Source organism: Aptenodytes patagonicus, chromosome 3 (genome assembly GCF_965638725.1).
Source record: "Aptenodytes patagonicus chromosome 3, bAptPat1.pri.cur, whole genome shotgun sequence".
Classification (NCBI taxonomy): Eukaryota; Metazoa; Chordata; class Aves; order Sphenisciformes; family Spheniscidae; genus Aptenodytes; species Aptenodytes patagonicus.
Window position 1 is genome coordinate 73,022,089 of NC_134951.1, and position 18,961 is coordinate 73,041,049.

General features: G+C 41.2%; 1 protein-coding gene across 2 annotated transcripts in view; it reads left to right on the forward strand.

The window, feature by feature from the left end:
• Positions 1–18,961, forward strand: part of CNKSR3 (CNKSR family member 3) — a 62,390-nt gene that overhangs the window by 37,619 nt on the left and 5,810 nt on the right. For both annotated transcript variants that reach the window (XM_076333821.1, XM_076333822.1), the window contains exons 3-10: positions 2,720–2,922; positions 4,308–4,395; positions 7,218–7,259; positions 9,144–9,263; positions 11,055–11,114; positions 13,902–13,970; positions 14,719–14,865; positions 16,616–16,740. In XM_076333821.1, the coding sequence (XP_076189936.1) occupies positions 2,720–2,922; positions 4,308–4,395; positions 7,218–7,259; positions 9,144–9,263; positions 11,055–11,114; positions 13,902–13,970; positions 14,719–14,865; positions 16,616–16,740 (854 nt within the window). The remainder of the gene's footprint in view (positions 1–2,719; positions 2,923–4,307; positions 4,396–7,217; positions 7,260–9,143; positions 9,264–11,054; positions 11,115–13,901; positions 13,971–14,718; positions 14,866–16,615; positions 16,741–18,961) is intronic.

Consider the following 18,961-nt stretch of genomic DNA (forward strand, 5'->3'; position numbering starts at 1 on the left):
TTTTAGGGCCAAAGCCAAAATCTGACCTGGTATATCACATGTGTCATCTTAAGTGCTGGGACCATCTCTAATTGCAGACACCCACAGGTGGTGGGCACAATTTCTGCACCTGAATGACAGAAAGACAGACCTGGAGATACTTAAACATATGAAGACTATCAAATTCTGACCAGAGTGATTAGGTGGTTATACCACTGTACAAAAAAACCCAATCTTTTGTATTTTCTGTTCCTTTATGGAAGGAGGGGGGGGCAGCATCCTCTAATTCCCCTGTTAAAGGGGGAGATTTCTGGCACATGGCTACTTCCAAATTCTGGTGGTCGCAGGAACTTACCCCACATCCAGACCTGTTGGTGAAAAAGTATTCCTCCAAAAATAGACTAATATGCAATGTCTTGTGAGGAGGAGAGAACTAACTGCAAGAAATGCATCTGAATGATGCTTTCGGGTTTTTTTTGGTTAAAATTAAAAGGTGGTGAGTTCACACATGAGTGTGCAAGTACTTTAACATTGTTTAGTAATCCAAATCTTTCCCTCTCTGTGATCCTGGAAAATTTAAGGATATCCTTTACTGTTGCAACAGTGGCATTTTCTTAATTGGATATATCCTCTCAACCCCTGCTCCTGGCTGCACTTTAAGGGCACTTCCTTGCCAAGAGCCCTCAGGGGAAGGAGGGAGGCACTTGTGTAACTTACACCCACTGGGATCTTATCCATAGGACGTGGTAGGTATTTTAAAGGTAGCTGAAACCTCTCCTTACGCTGCTGGGTTTCTTTGGGGCAAAGGTTCCATTTAATCTTTTGTAAATTACTTAAAACAGGCTGGAATATTTTAGACTATGGATGCTTGACTGTGGAGGGAATGGAGCCATAAGCCAGCAGTGTGCCCTGGCAGCAAAGAAGTCAGCAGCATCCTGGGCTGCATTAATGGGAGCATGGCCAGGAGAGGGAGGGAAGTGATTATTGCCCTTTACTTGGCACTCATTAGTCTATGTATGCCCCCCCCCCCGCCCAAGTACAGGAAAGATGTGGACAAACCAGAGCAAGCTCAGTGGAGGGCTACCAGGTTGGTCAGGGCTGGAGTACTTGCCTGTGAGGAGAGGCTGAGGGACTGGGACTTCTTCAGCCTGGGGAAGAGATGGCTTCAGGGATGCCTAACAGCAGATCCCCAGCACCTACCGTGGTGGGGAACAAGGTTGGCAGGATGACAGAGCTGGACTGCTCATGGTGGTGCATGGCGGGAGGATGAGAGACTTTGGGCAGAAGTTGAAATGAGAGGTTCAGGCTGGGTTTAAGGAAACACTTTCTCACCCTGAGGACAGTCAGACGGTGGATCAGGTTGCCCAGAAAGGTTGTGCGGTCTCTGTCCTTCGAGGTTTTCAAGACCTGGATAAGGCCCTGAACAAGCTGGTCTGAGCTCACAGCTGAGCCTGCTATGGGCAGGAGGTTGGACTGAGAGCTCCTGAGCTCCCCTCCAGCCTGGGTGATGCTGTGATCCTGAATAGAGGCATTGGGAACCCCTGGAAACTTGGAATTGAATGGAATTAAGACTTTCTTTAGTTGCTTTAGTTTTTTGAGGGGGAAAGGAGAAAGAGTAGATAATACAGCTGATTAAACTATGGAACTTGGAGGTTGGTAGCAAGAATCTGCAGCAGCAGAAGAGTAGAGAAAGGCAGGGTCTTTTTGTATTTTTGGGTGGGGTTGTTTTGTGTGTGGGGTGTGTGTGTTTTTCTTTTTTTTTTAAGAAAAGTAGGAATTTTCACTCTAAAAGAGCTAACTATTGCCTGGGACTTAACTTTCAGAAGGTGCCCACAGGTGTTGCAAGGTGAGATAGCTCAAAAGCAAAGATACTCTGCAACACATTGCTACAAAAGTCACACATTTGCACACTGACAGCAAAAAGAAGAAAATCTTGATTAGAAAATTGAGTAGCCTTCAGAACAGATATAGTAGAGCGTTTCTGATGTGTTTGGAATGAGATGATGTGTTGCTTAAAACAATTGCGTTTAATCTCATGGTTTGGTTGTATTTGAGTTTATAAAGTTGAAGTTACAGACAGGACTTACAGATTATTATTTTTTTTAGGTTTCAAAATTTTTTTATAAAGATGCTGTTGAATGAAAAATACAATGTCTAAGAATGGTTTTAATTACTATGTATAGTGTCAATGCAGTCTTCAAACTTGCAAAAAATTGCACTGCTGTAATCAAGGAGCACAGTTGCCGAAAACCTGTGATCCAAATGTTTATTCCAGCTTTTGACTGTGAAATTACACTTGCTTCCTGTTGATGTTTTTCTCTTGCCAGATTAAATGTATCTTTAGTTGTGAATGAAATGTTACTTCAGCATTTATGTACCGCAGTATAGAAAACATTTTAAGAAAAAATAGCATTTGCTTTCCTTTAACAAAAACAACACAGTCCTGTTACTCCAACTACATTTTAAAGATACATGACATCTGATAGGGTATTGGGACTTCATTCTCATTGAAAAGTGTCCTCAAATCTCGTTGTCAGAAACTGAGGGGGTTTGGCACCCACAAAAGTATTCTTTAGTGGCTGTAGTGTAGAAAGTATCTTAGAAAGCATTTTTGCCAAAAACCAGAAAAAAATTGGGCAAATCCTTAGACGTTTCATCCCATATGAGTTTGTAACTTGAGTCCTCCTATTTATTATACCACAATAGGGAGATTTATCAAGCTTAATTATATTCCTTGCAGAACTATGGCCTTGAAACAGACAATATGAAGAACCTCGTTCTCAAGCTGCGAGCGTCATCCAACAATCTGCAAAATTACATCAGCAGCCGTAGGAAAAGTTCAAATTATGATGGAAATACCTCTCGCAAGCCCCCCAATGAATTCCTTACTTCTGTGGTAGAGCTTATTGGTGCTGCTAAAGCCTTGCTTGCATGGTTGGACAGGTAAGAATAAAAATCTTTATATTTTAATTTACTGCTGTAATTAATTGCTTCTCCTTGTATGGCAATTTCTAGATGCTTGGGTGTAAAGATCTTCTTGATCTCACTCACCCCTTTTTTGGTGTTGCCAGAAGGCCTCTAGTGGACAAATTTAATCTAGGGTATCTACTCTTGCGCTTCCACTCTTGCTAAAACCAGTGAAACTGTTAACATTGCATCCAAACTAGTATTTAAAAAAGTAGGAGTCTTCCTGTTCAGGTTAGTTTCTCATACATGTGACTTCCTTCTCTCCCCTTCCCACCTTCTAAATTACTTGTCGCTGGCAGTTCCCTTTCTAAAAGAATTTTTAATGTTCTGCTGAAATTATGGCCTTAGCTCTGCGATTTGAAAACTGAGCAGCGGGAAAAACTGTTTGCCTGGTTTTTTTTTTGTTGTTGTTTTTTTTTCTTTTCCTTTTTTTTTCCTGGCAAGAGCCAGAGTTGTTTTGTGACAGCTGCAGCGGAAGCAAACAGGCAACAGAGCTGGTCAGATGCTGGCAGGGATGCTGTCCATGATAATAGATGAATGTAAATTCTCAAGCCCCTTGCCAGCTTTCCTGAGAAGGAAGGTTAGGAGGAGAGCTGCATGGGGACCGGCAGCACGGAGAGCTCTCATCCCTTAGTGTCCCCACTCTCCAGGAAGGAGTCGGTTCCATGTCCAGGCAGTGATGTTAACAGCTTGTGCCTCTCACCTGGTCCTCTCCTCACGCTGTTGCTGGGAGCTCTTCCTAAATTTCTTCTGCAACTCACTGTCAGCAAGATGGCTGGCTTGTCCATTTCCAAACCTGCTGGGGTTGCTTCTGAACACCCCTTCTAGGCCTTTCAGCTGTCTGGAATATCTGAGGTGAGACTCTATAGGCTCTAAGGCTGCCCTACCCGTAATGATCCTTTTCTAAGATTGAGCCTCACTGCACCTCTGAGTGTAAAATGTGAAAATCCATTTTTCTTCTTTTAGAGAAATTTTTTTTTTCTCTCCAGTCTGAGTTTAGTAATCAAAGACTTGGAACTTAGAAATCTGTTCACTGGCAAACCCAAGAGTGTGATTTTTACAACACAGTTAGCGTGATCTGACTTGAGCATGCAGCTGAGAGAACTGTAGTTTGGAAAATTGACCATTTCTTCTGGTTTTGCTCTCTGAACTTGCTTACCACAGGGCTAGACATTCATTAATTTTGGTGGAAGGACAGAGCGGGACTACGCAGTCAGGAATATTTATGTTGTAAAACTGTGTCCTCACATGTGCGTGGATGTCAGTTACAGCTCTTGCTTTGCCGTGCTGTTCCTTGCTGATAAGGTAGGATGGGAGAAGATTGGTCCCTTCAATCTAAGGGGAATTTTCTCTTGTTGCAGGACCCCATTTACAGGCATTGCTGACTTTTCATCAATGAAGAACAGAATCATTCAGCTCTGCTTGGATCTCACTACTACTGTTCAGAAGGTCAGCTGATTTCTTTTCCTCTTTGCTTTCCAAAAGGGAAGGAAGAGGGTGTTTGGGGAGGTAATGTGCTCGCTGTGTGCAGAGTGCTAATTGGAAGGCAGATGTGGAAATGAGAGCTTACTTGAAACTTTGAAGGTCCACGAAGGTCAGTTTCAGTTGTCCATTTTTTCTGAGGTTGTTATTTGTTCACTTAATTTCTAATTTTACTATTGCTGGCTGTGTCTTAAGCAACCACAGTTTAAAGGCTACTCATGTTTTCTTGAGCTTTAATGGAAATAGGGTTAGTTTTTGAAATATTACTCTGCATTTGAAGTTCCAAACAATGTGTTGAAAAAGGTATCAGTGCTAATTCTAAACAAAACTATGACTCTAGTTGTTATATCTGTGCTTGCAGACTTCTTAGTCTTGTCCCATACAGAGTGTTTTAGCCATCAGATGAGAAATGCTGCGTGTAATGGAAGGAGCTGCCACCTTTATGATACAAACCCCGCTAGCCAGGGTTCCTCTGCCAGTAGTGTGAGACCACAGTGTTTTGATTCAAAACTTTCCAATTTTCAGTTACGTGATGAGCACTCATATTGGTAATAGCTAAAAGGACACGTAGCAACTGTGGCAATCTCGGCAAATGAGAATTTCGTGCTCTGAATAGTACTGCCTGTCTTCTGAACCATTCTGACAGTGTGCCACAGCTTTGGCTGTGAAGCACTGTGTACAGGCTTCAGCCCCTGCCCAACTTGCTCATAGCCATTAGTCCATGGCCATATATTGTTTGAACTCTGAAGAACTGTCCTGTGACATGGGTGATTCTCTCCCCGTTTTGGGGGGATGATGTCAAAGGACAGAAACGTCCTGTGAGTTGTCAAGCTATGATGATACTTAGTTATTCAGTTGGATTGTTGTGAAAGGATAGTGTCTGGATATTATAAGTTCAAAGGCACACAAATTTTGGCTTGCTGCTGAATGCCCTTCTTGTTTGGGCGCTGTGTGTGCGATTGCAGAAAGTCAGTGATTTACAGCTACAGATTTGCAGATTGTGAATTAGAACAGTAAGTGTTTCTAGCAGCAGATGGTGTTCACCCAAGAGTGCTACAGGAACTGAGATATGAGATTGCTGAACTGTATTAATAAAACTACTAAAAATGGTGTCTAATCTGTCAGTTAAATCAGCCTTTGATAGCAGGGCAATGGAAGTTGGCGAATACAACCCTAGCCTTTTAAAAAGCATCAGAGTACTTCTCTGCCAATTTGATATGAGGTATAATAAAGAATGGGGTTGGTGAATCAACACTATTTTGTACTGGGATGCTGCAGATACGTTAGAATGATCTGAAGGAGTCCACTGATGTGGGAGAGAGATACAGTTGAAAAAACTTTAGATGAGTTTTTAGATGTCAGAAGTCTTTCTTATTAGGAAATAGAGTATAGGAATGAATAGGTCAGTTCTCAGTGGAGAAGAAAGCAGTGCGGCTCTTGTGCAACCTATATTGTATAATCATAAATGATGTGTAAAAATGGGTGAATAATAAGGCAAGACTGGAATGCATTAAGATTCCAGTTCACTTTAATGACAGCTATACAGATACAAGGAACAGAGTTTATTCTACTGTTTCTTTAAAGTTTTGTGGCAAACTTTAAGGGTAAAATAATAATTAGTAAATAAAAATGAAGAGGAACAGAAGGACTTTGCAATACTGAGCAACTGGGCTGCATGATGGTGACATTCACTATTGATTCATGCAGATATATTTAGCAGAGAGAAATGATGCTGATGCACAACAATGGAGTCTAAATTTGGTAATATTGTTCAGGAAAGGTCTTGAAGCTTTTGGTGACAGGCTGTAAAAAGTGTGACCTCAGTCCTTGGTGGTCATCACAACAGTGAACAGGGTGTTGAAGTGTTTTTATGAAAACATAAAAGAGAACATAGCAGAGCATATATCCCTGGTGTGTCTGTATCTGGAGGACTATATGCTTTTTTGGACTTCTGTCTTTAAAAGCACAGAATAGAGCTAGGAGGGAACAGAATAAGTGTTGAGGATGATCACAAATACAGGATGGCTTCAATTCGCAGCTCCTGGATGCATCTTTTGGGCATTGTGTGGTAATTATCCAGGTTGAGATGTCAATGGCAAATATCTTGGAATTTAAGCTTGTTTAAATGCTTGGGGTTTTTCTCCTTATAGATACTGTAAATCTTGTTTCGTTAATTACTTGCTGTTTTAACTTTTTAATCTGAGAATCTAATACTATTCCCTAGTTCAGTTGTTCTTGCAGAAAACAATGACGACTTCTGTAGCCTGTTACATGAATTTGTTTCAGTTCAAAGACTTTTGTACCAGGGCTGTGTAAATAACGCTTTGTGTACAGTCCTCTGGCCCTCAGGAATATCATTGATAGCATATTTTTAAAAATCACTTTTTATGCTATTTTTAACAGTATGTTTTAGATCCATTTTGATGCCTGGGACAGAGGAGCGCCTGAGTCGGGGTTTATCGGTGTAAGGCAAGCTCGTGTGCCCGGCCTTCTGAGAGTCTAGTTTTATTGTGCAGGGTTCTGCTTTTCTGGAAGAGTCTGCTGCTGTAATTGAATCCCATGTTCTCTTAGTTTTCAAGGTTTATTATTGCTTTCTACCAGGGCCAGAAAATAGTTGTTTAACAGTACATTTGAGCCCTACTGGGTGAAACTAATCTGATTAATCCCTGCAGCATGAATAACTCTATTTCAGTTCAAGGTTAAGGTGGCAGTTTTGCAGAGTTTTCAGAGATGATGTGTTTACATGTTTATTGGTTAATGTAGGGCTTTTGTTCTTGTTTTGTTTTTAGGACTGCACCGTGGCTGACATGGAAGATAAAGTTCAGACTGTAGTAAGTACACGTTTCTGTTGAAACTCAGATGCCTGCATTCACATTTATTTCAGTGGCTTCTAGCCTGACTGTACTGACAACAGCTTTCCAATCCCACACATACAAGCATATCATGCAAGTAAACATTGTTATGGGCCATTTTGTGAATACTCTCTACTGTAGAGGAAATCAATGGAATTCGAACAGATGGGTAGTGTGTGTAATAGCACGGACTCAAGTGTTCCTTAAAGTTTCATTGCACGGCTATTTTTTCAAGAGAACTTAGACCACATATTTTCAAGGGAGGGTAGTACTGTAGAATGATCGTAGGCTATATAAACCAATTATGCCTGTGATGTGCATTTAGTGCCTTAATAAGCAGACGCTATGCCTTATTAAGGTTCTTCATGTAAAAGAACTGCCCTGCCACAGAACTGAAGTTCTGATTGTACTTGAGCTTGAGTTTTCAGGGTTGTTTGAAGCAGCCTTGTGACCAAACGCGGAGTGTAATGGAATGCTTTTTATATTTTGTAACAGTTAATCATCGCTTCCTGCTTTTGACATGAACCAGGCTGTGCTCTTTGATAAGGCCTTCCGCTAGCTCATAGATACTTAGGAATTTAGTAGCACAATAACTAAAAATAATTTTGTCCATAAATAATGAGACCACGTAAAAAGGAGTTTTTTGCATCTTTTTTTTCCCATTTGTGCGCACCCACTTTGGAAGTAGGTATTGTTGTTTGGAGTTCCCTTGTTTGAGCAGTTCCTTGCATTCACACTTAAGCATTGTTTTGATTTATTTTATTGCTGCTCTATAAATCTGAGGTAAAACAAAACAAAAAACGTTGGAACTATTGTTTCCAGGGACCATTGTAATCCAAACCAATGTCTTCCTATGAGACAGCTCCTCTCGTCCTGTAATAAATATGTCTACTTTGACTGAAGGATTCCAACCCCTTGCGAAAGGTGGCTTACCTTGCTGGTTCCCAAATGGTGTATAACTAACTACTGTACTGTGTACTAATCCTCCCTCCCCTCTCCTTTAAGCTTTTGTAACCTATTTTGAATTTCAGCATTGCTTCAATTAACGTCAAGACCCAAAACACGCTGTGGGGCATTAATGAAATTTGTGAGTGTAGGGATGGCACAGATTTTTGGACTATGATTTTTTTTTTCTTTCTGATTAATTAGCCATTCTGCTAGTTAAAAGTTCTACAAGACAAAGCTGTTCTGTCTCTGACTTTACTGACACACACGCAAGGTCAGAATTTGCCTTTAGTTATAATGTTGGCTTAGGATCAGTTATGTTTTGGTCAAAAGGAAATATGAACCTTGGCTGCGTAAGCATTCTAGAAGAGGTCAGCTCAGAGGCGCAGTGGAGAGAAGTTGTGCTGAAATGCTTAAGTGCTAGCTGTCTTACCTTATACTGTAAAGCTTTGTGCAGGTAAATCAGTGGCCAGCACCTCACTTCTTCTGACACGTGGCCAATTTTATTCTCATAGCAGAAATAAAGAACAATATGAAAAACTCTCAATTGTGCCGACAAGGAATCATCAAAGTGTTTCAATATTTTAATGGGTTATATTTTGGTTAAAGGAAACAAACCCCAAACCCAATTTTTTTGCTGTGTATTGCGCGTTTATTTTTTTAAACAGAGGATATGTTGGCATCTGTTAGCGGTGATATGGCACTAATGGAAACCGGTTGTTTGTACTAGGTTACAGTAACAAGATAAACATGCTGTCGAATAGATCTGTACAAATGAATCTTCTATTTCGGTGATTCTTAACTACGCATTATTAGTGGACCAAGTTTTAGAACTCATTTCCTTTCCATTTTTGAAAACTGAAATAGGAAGAAGCCAGGAGAGAAATTTTGTAACTCTTTTGTATGTTCTCATTGCAGGCCAAGACTTTAAATGGCATTTGCGATAAAGCCATCCGATCAACTACAGATCCATTGATGAGCCAGTGTGCGTGTCTGGAGGAGGTTCATTTAACTAACATTAAACCTGGGGAAGGCCTGGTAAGAACCGATTCTGGAGTGTCCTGATGTCCCCAGTGTTGGTAGTCTTGTGAGCCACTGCATGTGTGTGTATAGCAAGATATTTCAAACCCATTAATATCCTATGGGGAACAGAAAGAGGCATGGGGAAGAAATCTGAAAGTTAATTGTCAGGTGGTGCGCTGGAGCGGCTGCCAGAGATGGGTATGCATGTTAATAGGTTTGATCCCAAATACAGTTCTTGGTGGTGAAGTATTGCAGATTTGTGTCTTAACCAGGATATTGGGCAATTTACAGATGCTTGTGAAATCAGTCATTTTATTTTTGCAGGTTACTTTAACTAGCTGTTTTTTGGGGGGTGGGATGGGGGGCATTTATCAAAGTGACAAGGAGAAATGGTGTTTCTGTTTTTGAAAGACATATTTTTACGTGTGTTTATAGCAAGATTGTGAAGAATGTGAGGATTTTTGAGGTTTGCTGTTAGCAGGAATATGAGAAATCCTTTTAAATGTTCAGTGGCCATGTAATGTTACTGAATCTAGTTCGTTCAGTGGAAGCTGCTTAGCTGAGTGCTGGTTATGAGAAACTGAGTTTGAAATCTTGGTGAATTTTCTGGCTGGGGAACAGACATCTTAGAATGAGTTGGAGGGATTTTAGATTCTTAAGTGCATTTGTATTCTCCCCCCCGGTCCTGAAGGCAGAAGAGATGAACATTGTTAGAGGAAGCTTTACAGTCTTACTGTGCTATGTAGTTTTACCTAGGCCACTGGATTTGACTGAATCAGTCATGCATTCTTGAATTTATGGGGACCTCTTTGTTAATGCACAAGCTACAACGAAGCAGAGTCAGCTAGCTTGTTAATGCACTAGCTTGGACTAAGTAAGAAATGAGGAGGTAGGTGCACACAATTGGATACCAGCAGGCAAACAGGGAAGGGAATTGGCTGGAGAGGAAGGGGCAGAAAAATCTTGTACTTCTCATTGTACTTCTAAGCAAGTGTATTAACTTCAGGCAGACAAGCTGCCTACGACTCCTGAGTAACATCCAGTTCTGTACAGCTTAATTGGAGTGCTTCTAACAACAGACGTAGGTAGGAAAAGTGGAGATGTATTTGCTCATAAATGATGAAACCAATGTACTGGTCACCTCTTGTGGGGAAATATATGCAATTATTAGTTAATAGCCTGTTGGTGATTTTTAATTTGGTGTTCATATGGTCAACACCCGCTTCATCTGTGTTTGTCCTTGCATTTGCACTCAGCATTAACATATACAGCCGCAAATACTTAGTTCTGTCAGAGCTTTTATTGCTTATGTCAGCACTGTGGTTACAAGGCAGTCTGTATATTGATTTGCCAAGAGAAATTGTAAAAGAACATGTAGGCAATATTTGTAGCCCACCTGTGTAAGTGTGCTTTGTATGGAGAGAGCTGGTTGCCATCTAGTAAAACCTGTAATTCTCTAGTGCAGACAGGGCAGTAAGGAAATAAAGTTTTGTTCAAGGCTGAAGACCGACAAGGCAGCAAAACCAGCAGTGTTTGGTACTACAAACCAGACAGTGTTTCTAAATTGCGTTCCATATATTAGGTTTTTTAAGTCATTATAAATATTATAATTAATTACAGTAAAAGTGATCTGTGAAGAGGTTTAGAATGGTGTAATATTAGACCACACACTGTTCTAGGGAAAATGTGTGAATTGTTAGGTGTTTTTAATAATGTTTTGAGTCTGTTGCCAACAGTTGTTTTATCAGATAAGTTATGCGGGTTTTTTGCCTTTAAACTTGTTTTTCATTTTCTACTTACACTTAGGGAATGTACATCAAATCAACTTATGATGGATTACATGTAATTACTGGAACTACAGAAAATGTAAGTGAAGTAAATGTAGATTAACTCAGGCTATCTGACAGTAGCTTTGATTGAGTTAGTTTGACTTTTTTACTACTTTTTCCTGTTTTACATGGTACTTTCATGATATTACTGCTTTAAATACTGTGTGATGCATCATTTGTTTATCCACAATTTGTAAATATTTTGTGTCTGCATGTTTCACTGTTAGTCTAATTAAACCAGTTTCTGCAAGTACATGAGTTAGTTCAAACACTTGGCATTAAAATAATTGCTTTAATAAGTTACTGTATCTGCTGTTCTGAGCGCTTATGGTATCTTGCTTAACAAAGTCTTGAATGTATTTGCTCTCCCCTGGCAAAGGCAATCTCACCTAATGGGAATATTTAGGTGTTAGTGTGCTAAATTCAATAATGAGTAATGAAATCAATGAGCTGTGCAGTGACAAAATTATCTTGCAGAGTAAAAAGACTACAAAAAAGTAAGACTTTAAGAGCGGTCTTCTGGAAGGAAACAGTTGGCGTGATAGGCAACTGTATTTTTTGCTGCAGATGGTTGCTTGTTTTATTCTCACACTGCGAGTTCTCTGTAGCTGAGACTTTATTAAAGGCTTCTGGGCAGTCATTGCAGTGGACCTCTGGCCAGCAGCTGAGGCTGGCAGGTGATGCTGTGGTGTTGTCAGACATGCCGCTCTACAGGAGCAGTGGCTGAAAGAAAAAAAGAGCAGAGGAACTTGCCTTTTGCAGCGATGCCTTTTTTTTTTTTGTGAATAGGAAAGAACCAGTGGTTCTAGTTGTACCGCTGCCAAGTCCAGGGGCCAGGGAGGAGTGGGTGGAAATCTGTGCTTGCAGTTCAGAGTTTAAACTGAAAGCTTTTATAGCTTTTATGCTATTGCCCTGGCATAACTCTGTATAGGATCTGCAACAGAGACCAAGTCCACTTTGACAGCAATTTCAGCATCGATAAATGTGAAAGAATGTAATGTTGACTGCTGACAAGCTGCCTGTGCATATAGATCTCATTTTGGAGGCCAGGAGTGGGGCTGTATTGCTTCTATAGCTTTAAGTGTTGACCTAAACATCTGCTTTTTTATGAACACTGGTTCTTCCTTTGGGGAAGCTCTTTCCTTTGGAGCAACAAAACTTGACAAGTGACTGAGAGACCTGCAAACAATTAATGTCTTTCTGGTGGCATGGGATCATTTAGATGACCCAGGCTGGGTCTTTGCTCCATTGTCTTGCTAGGTTTGGAATGGTATTTTAGTAGCTATCCCCAGAAGCCAGTGTGTTGGAACGCAGTGGAATTGCACCCCAAAATTAACAGTAATGTACATTGGAAGGACTGGGGAAGTCCATGCATTTGATACCAGTCAGCCAAGAGGATTCCTGAGTTGTGCCGTCCGACTTGTGACTTCCTGCATCATGTTGGCCTAGATCTAAACTTTGCTCTTTCCTCCGTTCTCACAATGTGATCGCAGTGTCTGCTGTGCTAGCTGGCACTTGTTGTAGGAGTCCTCTGTGCAAGGGTCCCCCACCCTCCCTGAGACGGGCTGTTGATCGCCCAAAGGACAGCTTGAAATGAGCTTTGTTTTTCACAAACTTGACTTTGGCCCAGCATTTTTTCATGATCTTGGTTGACTCATATATATGCAGCCTTCCACGGAGGCATTTCCTCTCAGAGGAAGTGAGAAGACAATGAAGAAATGGGGTTACTCATGATAGCTGGAGCCTCCCACAAATTCCCCCATGTTTTTTTCCGTTCTTGCACTGTTTACTCCTACAATTCCTCCAAATAGAAAAGTTACTTGAGCTCTGAAGGTGTGATGATGAGGGGAAGGGAATCCTTAATCCAAGTGCTTAGTTCTGGAGTCACTAGGAAGAGCTGGCCTGCTGCCAGGTGGTTACTCATGGGGTGGGGGGAATGGGAGGAGAAGTTGTCCCGTGACTGGGGTGCAATATACCAAGGTAGTATGCCTGTGCACTTTGGGTGTTGTCAAGGCTGGTCAGAGTTGGTGTGTTATAGCAGCGAGACTGTTTTTAATAACTGCAGCGATAGCTGGTGCATGGCACCAGCCATAGATAAATCTAAATAAATATTGACACATTTAGCTGTTCCTCGCTAATTGTTCCCCAGAGCTTGGTTTTTGTTCCAAGAAAATTGTATTTTAAGGTGTATTAATATTAGATAGGTATTCGAAAAATGCCTGTCTACGCACACTTCATGTGTACAAGCATATATTTTTATCTGTTGACCTTGATGATGCAGGCAGGTAATTTCACGTTGAAGTTGGTAGCTCTTATTTATATTAGGAAACAAAAAGGGAAAAGTGCAATGGATCTATTTTGTGCGTTGAAGGGTTTTTGGTCCTCTGTTCTGTACATCCAAAATCTTAGAGTATTTTTTTTAAAATCAGTGTGCATTTATCTGAAAGCTAAATTTAAGGTAGTTGCTGTGTTAGGACAGAAGTCTTCTCTTCAGTCCTCTGCCACTGCTGTCTGAAACTACAGTACAAACTGGAGGCAAAATGACAGTGGAGACTGTCCCATGACTTAAGTACAATTTGGCCTCTGACATATGTAGGCTATGCCTTTTCCCTTTCCCTGTAGTTCCCCGGTATAAAAAATAAATCATAAGTTGAATTTGTTTGCATTTCTCAAGTCATCAACAGATGTAATGTGTGATCTAGCTGTGCAAAAATTTTCAGCAATGCTCTTCATTAGATACAGCCTTTGACTTAGCTTGGTGGGGGTTGTTATGGGAGGGAAGAAAACCTGCTGAAGCACATGCCTCTTGTTTTCCTCTTTGTAGTCCCCTGCTGATCGATCTCAGAAGATTCATGCTGGTGATGAAGTGATCCAGGTTAATCGGCAAACTGTGGTTAGTAACAAACAGCCTGAGCAACCTTCCTTTATGCTTGCTCTGCAAAGCTTGTTCCCCACAGGTTCTGAATGAATGGAGTCAGGAGGCGGTTCTGGTGTTTTCCTATTGAAATCTTTGAGGCTTTTTAACATTTTGTTTTTCAAGACAAATTTTATTCTTTGCGATATTTTGATAAAATAAATATGCAATATTTCATGTTTAAATGCTGTATGCATCACATTAAAATACTTCATGTTGTATTTATGGCCTGTTTTAAAATGCATTGTTACAATCTACTGAAATGCAGATAAAAACAGCTTTAAAAAAAACCCACCCAAGTATTTGTCAAATCATTTGCATCTGGGAACTTAGATAAAATGATTACATTTGGGCTTAGCACAGGTAAGCAATGTCTTTCAATGTCAGAAAGAAACATTGACAAAAATAGTTCACTGTGAATCCCTGTGTTACTCAATTTGAGCACATCCATGCATCCTTCTAGGACTGGGGCTGAGGTAGAAAGAACATTGCTTGATATCTCAGTGTTGTGTTTACAGCTTAAGTAGAGATCTTTCTTTGAAACAAAGAATAAACTTCAAAAAAAGGAGCTCTCCAATTTTTTTCTTCATTCTGGCTTTTTTTGGATCTCTTCTCTCTTGAGGTTCATGTTAAAACAGACAGCTTGACATGGGGGATTTGGGTTTTTCTTATTTGTTCACTTTCAGAAAAGCAATACTAAATAAAAGATGTCTTTATTCTCTTCCAGGTTGGATGGCAACTAAAAAATCTGGTGGCAAAATTGCGAGAGAATCCTGCTGGAGTTAGGCTGCTGCTTAAGAAACGTCCTACCGGCTCTTTCTATTTCACTCCTGCTCCACTAAAGAATCTGCGCTGGAAACCACCCTTGGTGCAGGTGAGAGGCTGCCAGCTCAACTGTAATGTTGGGATGGGAATGCCTTGGTTGCAACTTGAAAAAGAGAAGTACCAGAAATGCTCCCAGGTACTTATGGTTAAGTATAGGTCAAGGAAGGTTAGGTGAAATGCTGTCCTCTGGTTCCTAGATAAAAGGGAAAATGTTCTTGCCTTTTTTTCTTTTTTTTTTAAACCCAGATAGCGCGCTCTTGATACACAAAGGGACTAGGTGTGTTGAACATTTTAATCAGTCTGTGTGCCACTGGGAGAACTTATCTGAGGCAAAACTGCTGAAACCGCTGATATGTATGGAATTCATCAGCACGGAGTAATAAATGCTTCCTCTATTTAGCGGAGTAGTACGTTTTTGCTGAAATAACTTAGATTATTCCATATATTTGTCGTCTTTTTAGTCTGGTGAAGGGTGGGAAAGAGTGAGTGTTTTTTCAAGAAGGTATTTAAACTACTTGTTTAAATAAGATTTGGTTGTTGGGCAATTCACAGAATGGGTAATGAGCAGACAGAGAAAGTGATGTTGCTAACTCTTAAATAACCATGTTGAGGAATGGCTTGTTGTATTAGGAAGCTTAGGGCTTAATGCTTGCAGGAGGAAATAACCTAACTGAATCTAAACTGATTACCTGAAATAAAGAAAAACAGGTAGAGTTCCCATTCCTAGTCCTGTTCTGACACAGATCTCCTTACAGCTGTGAGGATAATTTAGCACCCTGTGAACTACCGGTGGCTATCGCAAGTCTTGATGCAGACAGATTTCTCTCAAACTGGGTAGAAGATGCGCACTTGACTCCTTTCTCATCCTTCCCTTCACCACTGTCTGTGTCTTGTTTTTGTGGCATCGTGCCATTTAATCAGAGCCAAAGGAAAAAAAACCACCACCCTGTGAGTTTTCCAGGGTTACCCAAAGCAAGGACTGGTGTGAAGAGCTGAGGTGGGCTGGGATATAGGCTGTGCCAAGCAGCATTTCCTTGGGGGAATGACTGATTGGAGAAGCCTGTTGACAGTTCTGGGCTCCAACATACCAACCGGCAAAAGGCAGATGCTTGTGCAGGGGTGCCATTAACTGAGTGGCCAGAGTGAAAGCCTGGGCAGGCCCTTGACAAAAAGGGGAGAGTGCAGTCCTCTTGCCTGACAAAGGTGAAAGGGTCCTTCAAGCCTTTACTCTCCTAGAGGCAGACAGGAGCCTGGCAAGATGCTAGGGACATAGAAGTGACCCACAAAGAGCAAAAAGGCAAACTTGCTCAGATGAGCAATACCAAATGTATTTTTCCTTTGCTTCCCTTACCCTAGTTATATCCCTTGATGCAATTTGTAGTGAACTTTACCATATTCCTTCCCACGCCCCAGGCATTGGACTGTATGGAATAAGGGTAGTGTGAGCTGGCTTTGTAAGTGTTGCAGATCATATCTGTATCTAACAAATTGCATTCTTTTAATGGATCTAAAAATAGAATAAGGGGGTTTGAGTCTGTTGCTTTTTCTGTCTATGGAATTTGCAGGAAAAATAGAACTGGAAAGAGCAAAATATTCTTGAGCAATGCAATACCTGAGATAGGATTTCTGTAGGAGGGACTGCAAAGCTAGCCAAAACTGGGGGTGGAGGAAAATGTAAAGTGTTTAAGCATAGAAATAGTAGTTCACTAGGGGATGAAATGATACTATTGATTATTGAATTATCTTTTTGTGAATGATAAATCAATGCTCAGATGTTTGATAGCTGTCTAACATTTCAGACCAGTCCTCCACCAACTTCAACCCAGTCACCAGAAAGCACCATGGATACCTCGCTGAAAAAAGAGAAGCCAGCCATTTTGGATCTGTACATACCACCTCCACCAGCTGTTCCATATTCTCCTCGGTATGCAAATAAACATGCACTGCTGAACAAAAAACTCTTTTATTACACTTGTTTCTGAGCTGGCTTGCTGTTAGAGCTCTGTGTAGATCAGCTTGAGGAAACTGCAGATCTCGCAGACTTTCTTTTAGTTGCTTAAATGTATAGGATTGCTTATGCTTAAATGCATAAACTACCGGGTTCGTAGTAGGTTTTATTATTAGAAGATTGTGTGCCACATAGATCAGAGTTGTTCCCAAAACATGAATGGATGTCATCCCTGGTTTTGTTGTGGGGTTATGTTTTTGATTTTGTTAAATCCGACTGCACATAGACATGACAAGTCATTTTTTGTCTGTAACTTTTTTCACTTTTTTTAGTAAGTTAAGTAACTGTTGTGGAAGTTAGGATAGAAAAGAATTTGTTTTAAATTGTTAAACTTGCAAGTTGTATAAAACAGGAATGTTCCCACTGAGGGCAAGGGAGAGTCAATTCATTCAACTTTATTTTTTTATCCTGTGGTGTACGCTATAAAAATGCAGACCTGTGTACACAAAAGGCGGGTGGGGTGGGTGTATGGTATGGCTAGCTTTTGTTTGTTCTCAAGTCCATATTGACTCATGCCAGAACCCTGCCAGCTGACCTGGGAAGGTGATGGACAAAAGATTTTTCAGGCAAGGCATGCTTCCTGGCCTGCCCTGACACTTTAGGTTATATGTAGATAGCCTGGCACAGAAACTCTGACCTTTTGCTGCAGGGCTCATGGGAGGAGAGCTTGCCTCCTGTCATGTAAGGCGTGATACAGAGACAGAGGTTGTATTACTGCAGTCTTTGGGGCAGTACTGGGGCCGGGGAGAGGGTTTCTTCAAGGTAGGGTCTCTTTACTGAAATTGGACCCACCTTGACCTGCTTTCTCCCTGTTTTTCATGTTTATGCGTGCTCAGTTCTTTTTAAAAAAAAAAAAATAATCAAGTCTCCTCACATAAAAACAAGCATATAGATTTAGCAGCTGAGTTTAGAATGCCTTGGTCTTTCCTTTAAATAGTTACATTTCAAGCACATTGGTGAATTATGCGCATGTGCTCAATTTGTTTATCCTTCCTAAAGAGTCACAAAAATATATGTAGCTTCAGATGCCTTTAGACCTGAATCCCTGTTGACGAGGAATGAAGTAGCAATGTGAGCTGTAAAACTTGTCCTGGATGATGTGTGGAAAGGGGAAGGCTTCTTGACTTTGACTTTTAAAGAAAGGAAATGTGAGAAGCTGTGGCAGCCAGGAAGAGGAGAAAGGGCAGTTCTTTCACCTTCTGTTTGGCTATTTATTTTCACGTCTGCATGTCTTGTTCTTCTCTTGAAACTGTGGTGCATTTGTCTGGGCGTTTCTTTTTTTTCCCCTCATCATCCTGTTCTCTTCCCTTCCTGGCACGGATCTTCTCTGGTCCACACTGGGGAGGCAGAGAGCATTGGCTGGTTTCCCTCCCCATGGTACAGTCTCCACATGGTGGTGTTGTAGGAGAGCTCTCCGGTTGCAGCGTAACACTTCTGGTTGTGGTGTAACACTTCTGTGCAATTCTCAGTCCCTGAACCTCCATAAATAGCTCCCTCCCATTCGCTGAGCTCTAGCATTGTTCTTGATGGAGAGCTCGAAAAAGTGGTATGTGCTGGCCAGAGGGCTGTTGTGAATACTGGGGTATGTTTGTGCTTAGACAGTCAGCTGTGTATTTTTATGCCTGACTTGGCTGATGGTTGCTTCAGGCAATAAGATTGTAGCATGTACTGGGAAGGGGGGAAAAAAACCCAGGCAAATCTTAATTTGGAGGGTAGCTTTTCTTAGAATCATAGAATAGTTTGGGTTGGAAGGGACCTCTAAAGGTCATCTAGTCCAGCCCCCCTGCTGTGGGCAGGGACATCTTCAACTAAATCAGGTTGCTCAGAGCCCCGGTCAACCTGACCTTGAGTGTTTCCAGGGATGGGGCATCCACCACCTCTCTGGGCAACCTGTGCCAGTGCTTCACCACCCTCAGCGTAAAAAATTTCTTCCTCCTATCTAGTCTAAATCTACCCCCCTTTAGTTTAAAGCCATTCCCCCTTGTCCTGTTGCAGCAGGCCCTGCTAAAAAGTTTACCACCATCTTTTTTATAAGCCCCCTTTTAAGTACTGAGAGGCTGCAATAAGGTCTCCCCAGAGCCTTCTCTAGGCTGAACAACCCCAACTCTCTCAGCCTTTCTTCATAGGAGAGGTGTTC